This window comes from Orcinus orca, chromosome 5, assembly GCF_937001465.1.
Source record: "Orcinus orca chromosome 5, mOrcOrc1.1, whole genome shotgun sequence".
In the NCBI taxonomy this organism is placed as follows: domain Eukaryota; kingdom Metazoa; phylum Chordata; class Mammalia; order Artiodactyla; family Delphinidae; genus Orcinus; species Orcinus orca.
In genome coordinates, this window is record NC_064563.1 from 81,197,497 (window position 1) to 81,216,218 (window position 18,722).

An 18,722-nucleotide genomic window follows, 5' to 3' on the forward strand; every position below is an offset into this window, starting at 1 on the left:
AAAACCAAGCCACCATTCTTGTGTCCTCTTTCCTCCCATTCCCCACAGCCTGCTGTTCACAGATGAGGGAAGCAGCTTCTCCTCTTGCATCTTCATTGTTCACTTATGAATGGATTTCCTCCCTGCTCCACAGAAGTTCCTCAAAAGCAGGAACCAAAAAATCCATCTATGTACCTACAGCAAGACAAGTACCTGGCACGTAGTAGGTATCAAGATTTTTGATCAATGAACAAAAGCAAGTCAACTTAGTTTTACCTTTATAAGAAATAATCATAAATTTGAAGTAATAATAGCTCCCTTTATTGAGTCCTTATCATGTCTCAGGTACTATGTTAAGAGCTTTTCAAACACCATCTTATTTGATCCTCACAGAAACTGTATTAGGTAAGTATTATTGTCCCCATTTTATAGATGAGGAAAGTAAAGCACACAGAGGGTAGTAACGTGGTCAACCTCAGATAATTAGTTAAATGGTGGAACTAGAATTTTGACTTCATGACCTGTGCTGGTTGATTAAGATCAACCATTCCACTGCCATGGCCGTGGAATAGTGAGGGCTTGGAATTGGAAAATTTCCTTGACTTCCAGAGATGGCTCTTCCAATCTCAGAAACTGTCCACAGACTCCTCACACAGACCTTAAAAAGCACTCACTTTCTGCATCACATGCACTTACTCATCCCTGCATATGTGACAACCATGAAAGTATTTCCGTAAAATGTTACAAAAAACCCAAACGAACTTTTTAGCCAACCCCACTAAGGAAATATATGGTAAAGGGGTAAGAGAACAAGCTCTATAGAGGTGGGCTGCTTCAGTTCAAATCCAGTTCTTCCAGTTATTAGCATCTCTGTCTCTGATTATCATCTCTGTGTCTCTGTCTCCTCAACTGTAAGATGAGGAATAATAATAATCTCAAAAGGTTGTTGAAAGGAACAAATAAATTAATACATGGAACAAACTTAGCATAGCACCTGACTTATAGTAACACTATATGAGTATTTGCTGTTATTATTACTCTCCAATAAGTCCAGTTTAGTAACACAGATCAATATTTACTCCTCCCATTGAGATAACACATGGGAAAACATTGAGTCCTTTGCCTGGAATCTCTTTAATAACCTGACTTTAGATTTCTGTTTCGGTGTGTTATTTCTGTCTTTCTGTCTGTCTGTCTCTCTCTCTCACACACACACAAACTCATGCAATAAAGTTTGACTTATTAAACATATCAGAGGGACTTCCCTGGTGGTGCAGTGGTTAAGAGTCTGCCTGCCAATGCAGGGGACACGGGTTCGAGCCCTGGTCCGGGAAGATCCCACATGCGGCGGAGCAACTAAGCCCGTACACCACTACTGAGCCTGCACTCTAGAGACTGCAAGCCACAACTACCGAGCCCTGTGCCACAACTACTGAAGCCTGCGCGCCTAGAGCCCATGCTGTGCAACAAGAGAAGCCACCACAATGAGAAGACCGCGCACAGCAACAAAGAGTAGCCCCCGCTCGCTGCAGCTAGAGAAATCCTGCGCACAGCAACAAAGACCCAACGCAGCCAAATATAAATAAATAAAATGAATAAACTTATTTAAAAAAATCAGAATTTGGTTTCAGAACGAATTTGCTTCTCTTTCAAAATAAGAAAGCATCTGTATTAACTTGGAGTCCTCTCTTACTAGCTATTAGAAAGAGTGAAGCTTTCAGAAACGTTCCGTAATCTAGGTGTCCCAAATCCCAAAGTGTAGTGCAAAGTAGGCTGACAAATGGAGCATCCTTTGATCTTACCAGTATATTTTTGAAAGGTAACTACAGCAACATTAAAATCTTGTATTAATTCCACTTTAAAGTCATCATTGGTCAGGCCACTTATGTTCTCCACTAAGAAGATTAGCATCATATCAGTCACATTTGCCTTCAGATTTTCAAATGCAACCAAAGAGGAAATATTTTCACATTCTTTGGGGGCGTCTTCCTTTTTTTCTGATCTTCTGTTGAGAGAGATATTTGCATCTAGTTCTTCTGATGCATCTGATTTTAGGGAGACAAAAAGGGTACAAGATGTTATATTTATCTACCGTGTTCTTAGCAAAGTAAATTATCATAAGCTAATTACACTGCCCTGTTCCCTTCCTGGTCTCTTGGCTAACTCAAATAAAACATATCTTAGGGGACTTCCCTGGTGATCCAGTGATTAAGAATCCCCCTTCCAATGCAGGGGACATGGGTTCGATCCCTGGGCAGGGAAATAAGATCCCACATGCCGCAGGGGCCGCACCTAGAGTGAAGACCCAACGCAGCCAAATAAAAAAATATATTTTTTTAAAAAAATAGATCTTAGAGGACTTTTAGCTTAATATAATTAAAATAAAAAATAGTACTTAATTGTCTATTAATATGATGATGATTATGTTCAATTTTATTACACTCTTTTCTGCCTTGTTTCTCTAAGGAACCTGCCTTGTTTTTCATAGCACTTGACATATATTTCTATCACAGCACCAAATTACAGTTATTGAACCAAGCTACTCCAAAGCAAGGGACATATTTATTCATCTTTGTATGGATGGCATATGGTATATAGTTGAGGCTCAATAAATGTTTGAATTGGAGAATTACTGCTTAGGTCACTGGAGAAGAGCAAGACTATCCCATGCCCATATTTGGGCATCACCTAACACATTATGCTCTGAAAAGCAATAATTTCCTATCACTGGAGAGAAAAAGGATACTTACGGTGAATGACTAAGGAATGCACATGGAAGATAAAATGGCCCAGAGAATTATGGGTATACCTCAAACTTACAGAATAGCAACCACCCAAGCCAGCTTGTTCTGCTTCATCGTTGGCCATAAGTGAGTTACATATACAGTTGACCCTTGAACAACACGGGGAATAGGAGCATCAACCCCCTGCATGGCCAAGTAACTGCGTGTAACTTTGACTTCTCAAAACCTTAACTACTAATAACCCACTGTTGACCAGAAGCCTTACTGATAACATGAACAGTACAGTCGATTAACACATATTTTGTATGTTATATGTACATCTACATATATTTTATGCATTCATGACATAGCTAATTTTTTCTTAATTTGTTCAATATTTCTACGCTATGCAGTTCATCTGTGAGTTTTTTCAAATTTCCAGAAATTTTCAAATATATTTATTGAAAAAAATCCACGTATAAGTGGAGCCACGCAGTTCAAACCCATGTTGTTCAAGGGTTAACTGTATACAGGAGGTCAGTCTCACTCTGATTGTGCAATGAAGCATAATGAGTATGTTTATGATCTTTAGACATTCTGTGAGCAACTATTCAATTAGCACCCTTATGTTCAAGGCACTGGTTGTGTGGAGATGGGTGCATACAAAAAATGCTAGAAAAGGAAATTACCACTTTTCTAATGGATGTATACAAAAATAAATAAATAAATAAATAAGAAATGGAACTGACATTTGTAAATGTTTTATCATGGCAGAGTAAAATGCTATGTGCTCACCAAATCCATTTTGTTTTCTTCCTAGGCAACATTTCCCAGACTTCCTACAGTTGAGTTCCTACAGTAGAGTTCATGTGGCTAATGGAATATGGGTGGATCTGGTGAACTCCATTTTCCAGACCTGGCCAATCAAATCTCCTTTACGTGAATCTCCTTCTCCCTTGCAGTGACCTTGGAGGCCACATATCACAGATAACGGTGTCAAAAAGATGGAAGGAGCCTGGATTCCTGAATAATTGTGTGAAGCAGTCTAGACTCTCCCCACCACCCTAGCTGCTGACTACACTGAACTGTGATCTGGGGGGCTTGTTTGTTACAGCAGTTAGATGACCCTGACAAAAACTCCTGTTACATGCTGGATGTGACACCACACAAACACACACTCATGCCAAATAAAAAATAGCTTAAGGATTCGATAACAACATAAATTAGCATTCAGTGAGACAGGCATGACAAACTGGAACGACTACCGGAGTCGGGGTGAGCTATATGAGTTCGACCCTTGACTCTGCCACTCTTTAGCCATGTGACCTTGGGCACATCTCTTAATTACAAAATGAGATGATTGGACTTAAGTGAATGGAAAGAGCCTTTCCACCAATATAGTTTATAACCCCATGACTATGAGAAGCTTCATCACAAGAGTGGCTTGGTTGACTGCCAAATAAAGTCAACTTGATTGTGTCAACGATCAAGCCAAGAATCCAAACCAGGGAGATGAAGGAACTGGGCTGGCCTGGAGTGGCTTCAGAGAAGAGGAAGAACCTGAGTAGATCCTGAAGACTATCCTAGAATTTAGGTAGAGAAAAGTGGAGTAGAATGTATTGTGAGCAACAGAAGTATAGGCAGAGTGCCGAGACTACACCAAAACCATTTAGGAAATGGTGGCAATTTGACAAATGAAGCTTAAGGAGCACTTGTGCAGAGGTGTAAGAAATGAGGCCACGTATGTGATATCATATGGTATTTGTCTTTCTATGTGGAATCTAAAATACGACACAAATGAACATATCTACAAAACAGAAACAGACTCACAGACATAGAGAACAGATTGGTGGTTGGCAAGGGGGAGGAGGGGTAAGGGAAGGAAGGATTGGGAGTTTGGGATTAGCAGATGCAAACTATTATATATAGGGTGGATAAACAACAAGGTCCTACTGTATAGCTACTAGGTTGCTGGCTGTTTCCTACAGCAGATGGGACGAGAAGAGCTGCCGCTGGTGTGGAGAGCTACACCACATCCTGCACCCAGCGCTCAGAAAGCAACACTAACTGACTTAGCCACACACAGCACCCACTGTCACATCATGTCCTTGCTTCACAATGGCTGGATGGACACAGGTAGACTCTGAAGGTCAGTTCATCCACCTCCCGGGTACCTCTTTATCCTCCCATCAATTGCAAGGTGTCTCCCAGCCCCCACAGAGAGAGCTGTTCCCATCCTTCTGACCTGAACCCTTAGGGCTCAAGAGGCAACCCTTGCACAACTGGCTAGGAGGATGGAGATGATGCAGCCCAAAGCATCTCTCAGATAACAAACCCTGCCTTGTGAAGTCAAGAAGAGAAGGATGACCTCCGCAACACATAGTGTTTAATATTGAAAGCAAAACTGCCTGGTGGATGAAAAGTTACCTGATTCTTTGACACGTTCTTTGGTCTTGGATTCCTGAAACCCAAACAATAAAGTAGCATTAATAAATTACTAATAATCTCTTTACATTAAGAAAGTGTCCCTAGGACCAGACTGGAGATGTAGGGTCTACAGAAATTATAACTAAAAGCACAGGCAATGATGCTGTTTAATATATAGCACACAAACCACCTGTAAAAACGAGTCACAAATAAAAGAAACCCCAAAGGAGCACCAAGTGTCTGAGGTAAGACCTAAGTCAGAGAAATAATTTAGCTCATGTTCGTTTTCCCATTTAACATCTATTGAGTGTGTACTATTAACAAGCACTAGGCCATGTGCTTTCCTAAGGCTGTCTCATTTAATCCTCACAACAACCCAATAATCCAAAGAGGTCAGTACTATTACTATCCCATTTTACACTTGAGGAAATACTTAGTACATTACAGTATAGATCGCTGGCCCCTCTAAACCATGTGAAAATGAAACCAATATAGCAAGTACCTGGGACAAACAGACCCAAGATTTTACATCTCAAACCACCATTATGGTAACCCCCCAATCTTGAATTTTCAAAAGCGTCAAAAATCAAACAAAAAGTGCTTCTTCTTCCATTATTTCATACCTACCCTATCACCACTCTCACTCCCTCCACATCTGTAAGTTGCTTTCCTCACCCCAGTTTGAGTTGTACTTCTCATTCCACTGTATTTCCTCATCGTGGTTCCCATCCCACACACCTTGGGAGAACACCCTACTTCCCTTGTAATCACCCCTTTCCTTACCATTGTTGGAATTTTCCCCTCCTGGACTTCATCCGTGGCTCTGGGCAACTGGACAGTTAACTTGAATGTTCCTTTTCCTGGCCATACTAACTCGTGGTTCTCTCTCGCCAGAACTTGCTGCCGAACTGAAATTTTTTTAAAAAAAGGCAACTGTTAAAGCAATCTTTGTTCACAAAATTATTCTGTGATTTCTGTAGGCTTCATCATCATCAGTCAACGGCTTGGTCAGTTTCTCAAGAGAGGCTATGTGTGGTGAAAAGGGGGAAGTTTAGCAAGCAGACACAGATTTGAATTCTATCTTTAAACTTACTTTTTTAACGCTGAGCATGTTCCTTAATAAGCCTTATTTACAAAATCTCAGTCTTCTTGTCTATTAATTAATGAAGACTGTCTTGTGTGGGTGTTAACATGGATTAGATTCAAGAAACATTATAAAGAGCTTAGTACAGTATGTGATGCCCAGTAGGCACTCAGAAAGGTAGCATTATTTATTCTACAGTGAAAGGAAATAATTAAAGCATCCCTCACTGTGAGCCAGGGATGCTAGGACATGACATTATGAAAGCCATGTTTTAGGAAAGTGACTCAGGTGAACATAAGCAGAATAGCGAGGAGCCTCATTAAAAAGGTATTTCAATCAATTCTTTAACCTGTGATGATAAGATGGGAGAGATTCTTACCAAAAAAAAAAAAATTAACACATATTTGGCAGCTGGGCTGTAGTGGAAGAAAAAAATGAACAGTGGACATGAGTCCAAAGACCTGGATTCAAATTCCAACTCTGCCACCAACTAGCTGTGTCATTGAGAAAATATCTTAACTTCTTGCGTCTCAGTTTCCATACTTGAAGCAGTGTCTGTGAATGAATTTTGTGACACCCATAAGAGCTGTGTAACTGTAAGTTATTGTACAATTATAAGAAGGAGCAGTCAGAGAGAGAAAAGGAAAAGCGGTGTATCTGAGACAGTGGAGAACAGGGAATGAGTGAGTTTAGAGGAGGAGGCCTGGCCAACGAAGTCAGGCGGTACAAAGAGGTCAGGGCGAAGGAAAACCCTGGAGAGTGCCCTGCATTCACAGGTGTGGGTCTGCTATGGATGTTGGGCTACTATGTTGTATTCTGATATGGTTGCCTGCTGAGGCTGAAGATACGGGTAGAATCTTTCATCAAAAGGGACTTGAGGCCTTCCCTGGTGGCGCAGTGGTTGGGAGTCCACCTGCTGATGCAGGGGACACGGGTTCGTGCCCCGGTCCGGGAAGATCCCACATGCTGTGGAGCCGCTGGGTCCATGGCTGAGCCTGCGCGTCCGGAGCCTGTGCTCCGCAGTGGGAGAGTCCACAACAGTGAGAGGCCCGCGTACCGCAAAAAAAAAAAAAAAAGAGGGACTTGAATAGCTTTCCCACCTCAACCATCCATGAAGAGGATGAGGGAGGTAATGACTTAATTGGATGCCACCTCAAAAACAGGCCTCAAAAACAATATGAGAAGGAATGCCAGACTCTAATTTCATTCTTTATGAGCAGGGTGGGTGTTTTTGCATGGACTCCTGATAAGCTGTCCTAAGCTGGAGTGAGGACTAAGGACTGGATAGGACCCCTGAGCCCAGAGAGCAGGCTAAGTTTTATAAGCCAAGCTATCTAGAGTCATGGACCTCTGTGTTACATTCCTTTTAATACTCCCTATACTTTGGTAGAGTCCTGTCCAGGTATCTACATGTGCCAGCGTGTTCTGAGATTGTGTGTAATATGTATGGGCACAACTATTTTAAGAGAGCAAGTGGTAGCAGTAACAGCAAGTGAACCGCAACAAGGAGAAAGTGAATCTGGGAGGAAGAAGAGCTGAAATGCTGCCATCTAAACACCCTTACCCATGTGGACAGGCTCTCTTCTGCACCAATCTCAGACCATCCATATTTAATTTAAGGAGAAGCTGACAATAATCAGGAGCAACATTATGACCAGAAAAGATGATAAATGTACACATCTGAAACAGGATTTAAAATCGTTTTTTTATATAAATTTTTTTTTATTTTATTTATTTTTGGCTGAGTTGGGTCTTCGTTGCTGCACGCGGGCTTTCTCTAGTTGCAGCAAGCGGGGGCTACTCTTCGTTGCGGTGCGCACGTTTCTCATCGCGGTGGCTTCTCTTGTTGCGGAGCACGGGCTCTAGGCGCGCGGGCTTCAGTAGTTGTGGATCGCAGGCTCCAGAGCTCAGGCTCCGTAGTTGTGGCGCATGGGCTTAGTTGCTCCGCGGCATGTGGGATCTTCCCGGACCAGGGCTTGAACCCGTGTCCCCTGCATTGGCAGGCAGATTCTTAACCACTGCGCCACCAGGGAAGCCCGGGATTTAAAATCTGACAAGGCAATTTACACTCGACTTTTCGGAAATTCAGCCAATTATACAGAAGTACACAGCTTCCAAGTAGTTTCTGTTTGCTATCCACTCATTTCTACAGAGGAGTGCTTTGGGGCTCATTCTTATTATGTGAATGATAAGAATCAAGTTGTGTTACACTATAGGCCTGCACCTGTTGTGGCCACTTCCTTCCCTGGAGGGCAGAGGGTGTTCCTGTGGAAGAAGACCTTTGTCCGAGGGACAGTGCTGGGGTAGGTAATATGATGTTAGCAAACTCCTGACCACTTGCTTCTGAGAAAGCCATTCCTCTGGGAGGAAACCAAAACTGAACAGGGACTTTCCACACCTAAGAACTTTGACCATACAAAGAGCTGCACTAAGCTGTGAGTGTGGCTGGGTGGGTACTACTGCAAGAAGGGCATTAGAGCAGTCTAGAGGTGGGTGAAGGGAGAAAGCAGGCTGGGAGATGGGAAGGAAGAAACCTCGCAGGGAGACTGAAATCACTTCTGCTTTGAGGACTAGAACAGAATGATGTTATCACCACACAATTATATTTTTGCTGTTTGTATTTTTACGAGGTTTGTATTTTCTACAATTATTTCCCTTTTTGTTCATTCAGGGTCATCAACAAACAACAGGGATTCTCAGACTTTAGCGAATCAGTGTCATCTGGGGTGCGGTTAAACATGCAGATTCCCACCCACCCCACACTCAGGGTACCTGAGTCTCTAGGACAGAGCTGGGAATGTGCCTGTTTAACCCGTTGTGATTTGGATGCAGGGGGTCTGTTGCCGCAATGTGAGGACTACTCTTGAGGATAATGGGATTTTAAAGAAGAAAGAAGTGTTCCTAAGGGCCAGGTCCATGGTGATGTTGATAATCGGAATCAAAATGGTAAAATCCTTTGAGGAAAAGTGAAGCCCCGGGGAAATGGCTTACATTGCACAGATGCCCTTTTGAGCATTGCTTGGTGAAATTAACCCTTGGAAAACTTTTTGACATTGTTCTAAGGGCTCTGAGTCAGGCAGGTCTCCTGACCCCTGCCCACCTCGCTTCCTTCACACGGGTCTGTGCACCCCTCTCTTCTCTGGGTTTCATTCTTTCCTTTCTGCATCCCTGCCCTAGAGCATTCCAATTGCTCTGATGGCCTCGTAAGCCTCCTTGCTTCTCCTCTGACCCAAATGCTTCTCCAAATCCAGCAACAGGAAGGCAGGGTCAGTGGTTGCCCACATCCTTGCCTTTGAGATCCTGATGGAAAAAACTGTACACTGGGAGAACAGCAGGTCATGTGCTTCCCAGTGCAGACCTGGTAGGTGTCTCGAGCAAGCAGATAACTGGTGGGTACTTGTCCTCCCGCTTCCCTAATAGCAACAGCATGAGGAGAGGTTAACTCAGCTGCTCAATTGCCTATGGGGAGGGAACTTCCCCCTCAAAGTTCAAAACTCCTAACCCTCAATCAACTCAGAATGCCACCCCTGCTCCCAGCCTGAGGACCACCCTGAAACCAACTGGAGAGGTTCCAGCAGACCCTCGACGAAGATACGGTGCACTGATCAACAGTACCTGCCTTTCCCCTCCAATAAGTCTCTATATTTACATGCAGACAATGAGATTCTAGGCAGTGCTTCTGCCCCTCTCCCAAGTGATCCCAGAATCACTGGGAATCTCCACCATGGAGAAATCCCTGTGACTCCTCACATTGCTTAGCTCCCTCCATCCTTCCCCATCTAAAAAATAAGAGAAAGCACAGGGGCTCTCCCTCTCTCTCTCTCCCAAGTGGAGCATCCTGTAGAATCAGTTACCAAATCCAGACGGTACGCAAACATGCATCTTCCATCCCCATGCTGACTTTCCTTGTTCAAGGGCTCACTGGTCCTCACTTGGACATTGCATGACACTCTTCAAAGGTCTGATGTCCATGGTCTCTCCCAACAGAAATCACTGTACTTATCTGCAACCAAACTTATCTCCCAAAAGTATATTTGGACATGGCTCTCCCCTGCCTCCCTGTGGGGGAAAGTTCATACTCCTTAGCACATCATGCAAGGTCCTCTTTTATCTCAACCCAATATTCTATTAGCCTTAATTTCCACCCCACTTCTTTTTAAAAAGGAAGTTTAATAAAAGAAGGCCTAAGATTTTTTAAAATACAAGCACCCCCTTTGTAATCTTATAAAATTTCCCAGATCCCACCTGTTCTTTTTAGAGCCAGTCTCCAGACCTCGCTTGTGCACAGAGATAAGGAAAGGGCTCATTCCTCAAACCAAAGCTGCCCAAGGGCGCCCAGCACTTCCCTGGAGATGCCTTTGCTCTCCTGTCCCCAGCACTGCAGCCAGCTCCCATCTGAAGAGCCCTCCCCAGTATCTCGCCTATCAAGAACTGAATTCACCCTCAGGAGTCAGTTTAGATGTGACTTTCCTGGAAACCTTCTCTTCCCTTCAAATTGTGTTCCCATAAAACCTCTGGAGTTCCAGAACTGCGGCTTTCATAGGAAGAAGACAAAAATTGCAATGGCATTGCAGCTCTGCCCCTAACACACGATGCCACTACACAATGTAGCCTCGTAAAATGAGGTGGGTGCACCAGCTCTCAGGCAGCTCCCTTCAGTCACACGGTGCTAATGTTTATTTAAACCACCTGGGAGGTCTGCCACCAGCTCCGGGAGCGCCTGGAAGCGCCGCGCACGCAGCGTCCCCGACGCGCCTTGTCTATTCTGCGCGCCCCACGCTCTTTCCTACACCCGCTGCCGGAGCCGGACGAAATCTCCCGCCCCGCGCCCCAGCCCCAAGTTTCCCTGGAAGGAGAGCCCCCGCTGTCCCCTCTCCCCCGCACCCCTTGCCCCCCTCACCGTCGTCGAGGTAGAAGAGCACAAGGAAACGAGGCGGGCTCCCCGGCGCCTGGCGGACCTCACACTCCCCGCCTCCTGATCTCTTCTGGCTCTGGAAGTACATCTGCAACTTGGTGCTCAAGTTCTTCGGGGGGTGGGGACCCCAGGACCCTTCGACCAGCAGCGGGAAGGAGCCAGGCGCAGCCATCCTCCTCTCCGCTGGTCTGGCTCCGACTGCAGGCCCCTCCCAGATCCCGGTGGTTAAACATCTTTCGCTTTCGTTTCCCAGAACACTCCTCCCACCCTTAGTTCCTGCTTTTGGAACTTCCCCAGCTGCCCCAAGCTGGGACTAGAAACCACCGTCCTCCCGACGCCTCCTCCCCAATTCTTCACCTTCATCTCTGGACCACGGCAGAAGGTGGTATCGCCTTCGTGGCCTCCCTGCATCTGTATACGCGGGACCCTAAGCTCAGGGCACTCTCTGCCACTCACCCAAGCCACAGGTGAAATCAGCAGCTCTGGTCACTGGACCTTGCGGAAACACGAAGAAAGCTTAATTTTTGCCGCAGGCCGCCATTTTACAAACTCTGATTCTTTAGAATGTCTGGGGCCCATTTTCAGTCTTCTTTCGACAGTCACCTAATTATCAGAATTTTACCTTGCTTCCCTCCTGACCTGTTAATATTCTGTGTCTAGAGATGTGGGGGAGACAGTACATTCACAGCTGTCTTTTTATGGAATACTGGCTAGGTGCCACACACGCTGAATGGATTCAACCAACAGACACCGTCTGTGCCCTCCCTGCGCTCATGAAGCCGTGGGGATGCAGAGCAGTTAGGACACAGTGGAATAAGTGCTTTTGGAAGGAATATGCAGGTGTTCCTGGAACAAATTAGGAGGGGCTCCTAGCCCAGGTGTGGGAGCTCAGGGAGGGTTTATGGGGAGGCAACATGGAACCTGAAGCCAAGGGTGATTGGAGATAACCTTGGCGGGTGGGGAAGAGGGGAGTTCCGTGTGATTTACTTGTATGGGATCCCTTGAGCTGCTGGGCGGTAGCCAGAATAGAGGCAGGAGGCCAGCCAAGTGGCTACTGTAGTGTTGCAGGGGAGACATGAGGGTGACTGAGACCAGGGTACTGATCTAGGAGGAGAGAGAAGGGGTGGGGTTCCGAATTGATATTGGACTTGTGGAAGGATGTGGAAAGCGAGAGCAGACACTCAAGCGTGATTCCATGGTCATCCATGCATGGCCTGAGCAGCTGGCTAGATAAAAGTGTCATCTACCCGATGGGAGCACTGAAGTGGGAGAGACGCTAGGAATGTGTGTATCCTTGACCATAGTAAGGGAATGTTTCAAGTGAGAAGGAGGGATCATCATTCAAATCAAATACAACCAATACATCAGGTGAGAGAAATGTCTCTTGGACTCAGAGGACCTGGCAAGCGCTGTCTTCTGGTGAGGAGGGAGTAGAGGGCGGTGTACAGAGATCTGAAAGGAAGGGAAGGGAGGCAGCAAGCGCTGTCAGCTCTTTCCAGAAGTGTGACTGTGAAAGGGAAGAAGTTAGGTAGCAGCTTCTGGGGTTATAGAATCGGGGAGGTGTTGTTATTTTTGTTTTTTGGCTTTTAAAATATGTTTAAGCTGGAAGAAGCTTAGAAATGTTTAAATAGTGTTAGAAAAGTAAAAGGAAGGTTGAGGACACAGGTTGTGGGAGAAGGTGGGAGGGGATCCTGGGGGCATTGGCCCAAGGAAGGGACACTTTTCCCACTGCACCAGGAAGGAGGAGCTGGAGTACAGAAGTAGGTGATTTTGAATGACTGCCGATGGGAAGGTCTGTAAGTTCTCTCCTGATAGATTCTGTTTTCTCTGTGAAGAAGGTGATGAGGCCTCTTAGGCACTGCCAAAATTAGAGCTGCTTCTCCCTGCAGGGCTGGACCTTATGTATTATCTCTTAATCACAATGAAACAAAATTTCAGGAAGAAGAGAACCAGAGATGGGCCAAAGAGAGGTTACAGGACTTTAATTTCTGATGCATCATAATGCTAAACAATATTCAGCTATTTTCTCCTACCTGCAGCTTTCTTCCTGCAGGTGGCGCTCATCATCCAGTCCAAACCACCCTGGGCCCCTGCAGGGGGAAGTGGGGAAGATACAGAACGGCCAGCCAGGGCTCTCAGCCACAGTGGTGACTGTTTCTCTTCAGGGCATTGTCACCCTTTCCCTTCAAACCACAACTAAAATCAGCACTCTCCTTTAACCAGTTTGGGAGTCCAGAACTGGGCAAACCGTTTATCTTTTTCCTCACACCATCGTTTTACAAAAATAAAATCAGAAATAAACTATAGTAGAAGTTGTGGCAGGCCATTTCTGGATTGCTTTCAAGGATTTATTTAATTATTAGCAGTGTATTTTGTCACACATGGGCTGCTTATTATTCCTGGGTTGACTGGGAAGAATCTATCAGAGGATCAGGATGTCAGGTCTTGAAAGCCAAGGGAAAAAAAAAATTCTAGAAGGAGCAAATTGCTAACCATCATTAGCCCCTGAAGTACTTTGTCTTCTGTCCTCAGTCGTTTTGACCCTTTTCATTTGTTGAACCCATACCCTCCCCCCTCCCCCAGTGTGCTTATCCTCTCTCAATTCTCTGTCTCCATAGGGTGTTTGCCTCCTGAAACTCACTTCTTTCCAAGGAAGCAAGCATCCTCTCAGGGCCTGGGGGAGAGCAGATTCCAGCAGAGAGGCGGCCATGTTTATGTGGCTGTTCCCTGTTTGTCTTTCCACCAAAAAGTCCCAGCTGATCTTAATAGAACAACCCACATCCGCATTTGGGGGCTGAACTTCCCTTTCTCTGCTTCATCTAAATTTCCCCTTTCAGCTTCTCTACAGACTTCTGTAACCTAGCATCAGACTCCTTTCAAGTTCTCCACAAGCCAGCATCAGGCCCCCCATTTCTCCCGCTGAAGTATATATTGGGGAAGGGGTTGGCTTTCCCATCTGTCCTGAATCAGTGAGTTGTGAGTACCTCATGCCGAACTCTCTGCCTCACTTTGCTCCTGCAACTGCTGGCCTGGTCCCCCAAAACAGGATGTGACCTCAGAAGTGAGGCAAGCTCCCCTGCCCGTTACCACTCCAAGTTCAGTCCTCAGATGGAGTCACCTGATGGACACGCACCAGTTTGTGGACTTATTCCTTGTGCTCCAATCCCTTTTAGGAGTTTCATCTTCTTCACTCTTCCACAAGGAATGTCTCTGATGCCCCCACTCTCTAGTATGGTAATCCCTAATGGTATATTTTCCCAAATAAGAGTCATTTAGGGGCTTCCCTGGTGGCGTAGTGGTTAAGAATCCGCCTGCCAACTTAGGGGACACGGGTTTGACCCCTGGCCCGGGAAGATCCCACATGCTGCAGAGCAACTAAGCCCGTGAGCCACAACTACTGAGCCCACATGCCACAACTACTGAAGCCCGTGTGCCTAAAGCCCATGCTGTGCAACAAGAGAAGCCACGACAATGAGAAGCCCGCGCACCACAACGAAGAGTAGCCTCCGTTTGCCTCAACTAGAGAAAGCTCATGCGCGGCAACGAAGACCCAACGGAGCCAAAAATAAAAACAAATAAATAAATGAATTTATTTTTTAAAAAATAAGGGGTGTTTCCAAGTGAAAAAAGGTCATTTAGGTTCATTAATACTATAGTTGCTGGGAAGTGGAGGGAGACTTCTGCAGAAGAGTCCAGAGCCGACTTGATCTTTCCAAGTTCATGTGATGGGAAGAGTAAAGCAGAGTAAAGATCCTTCTTGGCCATTCAGTAGGTACTGAATCAGACAGACATGCACGTGTCTCAAGACAGGCATTAACTATCAGAGAGAGTACAACCTAGATCATACTAAAAAAGAAAAGCATACAATATTTTATTCCTACACCATATCATGCATGATCACCAGTGATGTGCTGTTAAATATTGAACAACTTGCTCTCTGGGAAAAAAAAAAAAGTTTACATTTATGTGTATGTTATTATAAATTTTACTGACATAAAGGTTGTATAGCACATAGTTTACAAATAATAATAAAATGTATAATATTCTTTATTGTAAATTTCAGATAGTTGATTCTCACTGAATGTTTCAAAGATGTTTGCCCAACTCTCATATTTGTAGCCAATCTATGGTTGCAATTGATGAATGAGGGTAGTTCTGATATAAACGTTGGTCGTTGGTCGATACTTTTGTCTACACTAAAAAGGGAGATGAAGATGAAACAATGAAGACATGTGTCAGAATTTGTTATTTGTCAATGCCATGGGCTCCTTCTTTGCTGAATGGGATAATAGTTTTCAACTACCAGAAGAATAATTCCTTTACAAGGTTATGACTACAGACATGACATACTTTTAAATTTAGTCTGCCTTATTAACATATTCTCCATTACTTTCTTAAGTCTTAATCAACAAAACAATAAATTAAGCCCTGATTTGTAGTGTTTTTCAATTCCATGGTGTAAATATTCTCACCATGGCCGATTTTAAGCTCCCAGTGTGATAGCACTGAATGCAGAGTTGGGAAGAGATGAACAGTAGCATACCATTGTATAATACTTCTCCCATACAGTAGACATAAATAACTCAAGAGTACAGATAATAGTAAAGTGTAGTGAAATAATTAGAAAGTGATGAATCTTTTAAAAATATAATCCATTTTATTGTAAGTTTATACAATGTAATTCTAAATAATGGTTTTTAATAACTGGCTCACAAAATTTTTGAAAATTGAAGAATCAGTTCTGGTGAGCCAGTATGACTTGTACCTCCAGCACAAAACCGTACTACTCTTTTCACATCAGAGGTAGTATTATCAGATAGAGCAGCTGGTATGCTCTCGCCCCTCCCAACTCCTCCCACACACACCTTAGTACAATTGTTACACTAATATTCTCCTAGTCAAATAGGCTTTAAAGCTGATTGCTTCCTTTCATTCCTATGGACAATTAGTCACCAAGACATTCATTAATCTGTTCATTACTTTTGAGAATTCTACCCTGGAAGAAATAAAAGGGTAATGAAAATCATGAAACAAGGACAAATGTAGTTTAAAATGTTAAAGTGTAATAATTAATACAACAAACTTATGAGAAAATTAATATTACCTCCATTTTACTAAGAGGAAACTGGGGCACAAAAAAGGTTAAATATCTTGCCCCAATGTCACACAACTAGTTAAAGGTTAAGCTGGGATACAAACCCAGGCAACCTTACCCTAGAGCTCAACATTATGATACCCTTGCACAGTGATGTTCTGCTCAGATCCCTTCTACAGGGTAATAAACCCACTCCCCAGCTGCTGATCATATCAGCTGTTGACAGTTCACAGCAGGATCTCTCACTCGCCTTACCTTTGCTTCATCTTTCCCATCAACAGTTTCCTCATGGCAGAGAATATTTATATCTCCTACATCTGAGTCCAGTTCTACCCACAGGCTAGGTTAACCATATCATACTTATGTGGCCCAAACAGCAAAGCTGTGGTAGTGAGGGTGTAGGGAAATGGGGTCTCTCATGTGGTGGGTGATTTGTTAATTTCCCCTTGTAATTTTGCCACTTTTTGCTTATCTGCTTTTGCTTAATTTAAGGCTATATTGGTTGAAGAGTTTTATATCATCCAAGTGAATTGTTTCTTTTTGTCATTAGTGAGTGCTGTTCTTTCTCCTTTATTAATTCTCATTGTCTTAAAGTCCATTTTGTCTTATATTAAAACCACTTTAATTTGGTTAGTCCTTGCTAAGTGTTACAGATATCTTGAGTAGGTTGGCCGCTTACTCAAAGGCAGTCCCTCCTTCCTTGTTAGGAGCAAAGTGCTGAGGTAAAGGAAGTGCCCCTTCAGACACACACTTGACTCTCGGTTCCCTTCTCATGGAATTGGTTTAGGTACGACCTGTGATCCAGTTCTAGGCAAAGAGATACAAAGGGAGTCTGCCATCCATTCCTTATGTAGAGACACTTAACAAGAAATCTCTGTTCCCTCCTTTTTTGGGGATGTTATCCGGTGGGATATACTGATGAGAGATACTGCAGCCAGAAACACTGAGAATGGCAAATTGAAGAGAGAGAAAGAGCCCAGGTCCTTGAGGGCATAATCGAGGTACAGAATCAGCTCTAAAACCACCTACCTCCAGATTTCTTATTGAGTCAGTAAACGTCCTTGTTGTTGAAGCCCCCTTTAGTTTTATATTCAGTTGCCTACAGCTGAAAACATCAGCCAGTCTTGGGGGAGGCAGTTCTCTGCAGGCTCAGATGAACTTCCAGTGAGGGATGAAGCTGTGACCTGTCAGCAGCAGATGTTTCGAGCAACTGAGAGAAACGCTAGTCATTCCTGAAATGAGGATACAAGAGGAGACACCCTTGTATCCTCTTCAAGGTATTAAGAGTTAGGGTAATATGATGGTTAAGGTCTGGGTCAGACAGACTTGGGTTCAAGAGTTATTCTGGATTTTACCAGCTATGTGACCTCGGGCAAATTAATCAAAATCTATAAATCTTGGTTTTCTCAACTTTAAAAAATAAGTTTAATAGTACTCGCCAGGAAAAGTTTTCTTCAGGATTATATAAGACAAAAAGATAAGTATATAAAGAGTATCATATACTGTCTGACTTCACGTGTTTCAATTATGCTGTTTTTTTCCTCTATTCTTTCTCTATTTTTGATTGCATTGTTTTCTGCTTTTATCTCTATGGTTGTCTTTCTTTGGTTTGTTTTGGGTTTAACTTGCTCTTCTTTTTCTAGTTTCTTAAGATAGAAATTTGTACCATTGACTTGGGACCTTTCTCTTTTTTTTGTAAGCATTAATGTTATAATGTTATAATTTTTCCACTAAGTACTGCTTGAGCGGCATCCCATCCTTTGTTTGAGGGGGAAGGTAGGGAGAGGGTGATGAGGAGTGATGAGGTGAAGGCTTCCTTCTGGGGCTCCTTAGAAAATGCAGAGGAGGGAATCCCCCGGTGGTCCAGTGGTTGGGAGTCAGCGCTTTCGCCGCAGGGGCCCATGTTCGATCCCTGGTCAGGGAATTAAGATCCCGCAAGCTGTAAGACATGGCCAAAAGAAAGAAAGAAAAGAAGAAGAAGAAGCTGCTGCACTGGAAATCTTGGTTACCAGCTCTTGCTCCCAGATCATATCAGTTCTGTGGAAATGGCTAATAGTGGATTTTAGCCCTTAAAATCTATCCTTTGTCTTCTATATAAACCACAAAGTTTTCATTCACTTAACTTTATGAGTAAATATGACTACTTCTGGCTTTAATTAAGGAAAAATTGTAATTGAGAACTACAATTTACAGGTGTAGACCATCAGAGAGAAAAATATGATTTAAGTACATGTACGACAATGACATTGTGTTGGGGGTCCCTATACCACCCCTTGGCTTCAGTAATTCTCTAGGAGGACTCAAAAGATTCAGAGTACAGAAACACTCAACAGTTGCGATTCATTATAGTGAAACGATACAAAGCAAAGTTAGCAGTGGGGAACAGAGCATGAGGAGACTCTGGAGGAGAGATGGTCTTCTCCCAGTGGGGTCACATAAGACGCACTGAATTCCTCAAGCACTGAACTGTGACCATGCATGTGAAATGTCTACTAGGGG

The 18,722-nt window shown here is 43.8% G+C and overlaps 2 protein-coding genes across 4 annotated transcripts in view; both read right to left on the reverse strand.

The window, feature by feature from the left end:
- The window catches only part of LOC101270558 (protein mono-ADP-ribosyltransferase PARP14), a 48,344-nt gene extending 37,008 nt beyond the window's left edge, over positions 1-11,336 (reverse strand). Inside the window, exons 1-4 of one of the 3 annotated variants that reach the window (XR_004476124.2) lie at positions 11,114-11,336; positions 5,913-6,037; positions 5,130-5,163; positions 1,782-2,024 (exon numbers count right to left, since the gene is read on the reverse strand). Coding sequence is in view for 2 of the 3 variants with exons in the window: in XM_049710440.1 (XP_049566397.1) it covers positions 1,782-2,024; positions 5,130-5,163; positions 5,913-6,037; positions 11,114-11,300 (589 nt within the window). In the remaining variant the exon portion in view is untranslated. The remainder of the gene's footprint in view (positions 1-1,781; positions 2,025-5,129; positions 5,164-5,912; positions 6,038-11,113) is intronic. The other 2 variants (XM_049710440.1, XM_004278567.3) reach the window with 2 other exon arrangements.
- Positions 1-18,722, reverse strand: part of DTX3L (deltex E3 ubiquitin ligase 3L) — a 171,987-nt gene that overhangs the window by 128,116 nt on the left and 25,149 nt on the right. The window lies entirely within an intron of this gene.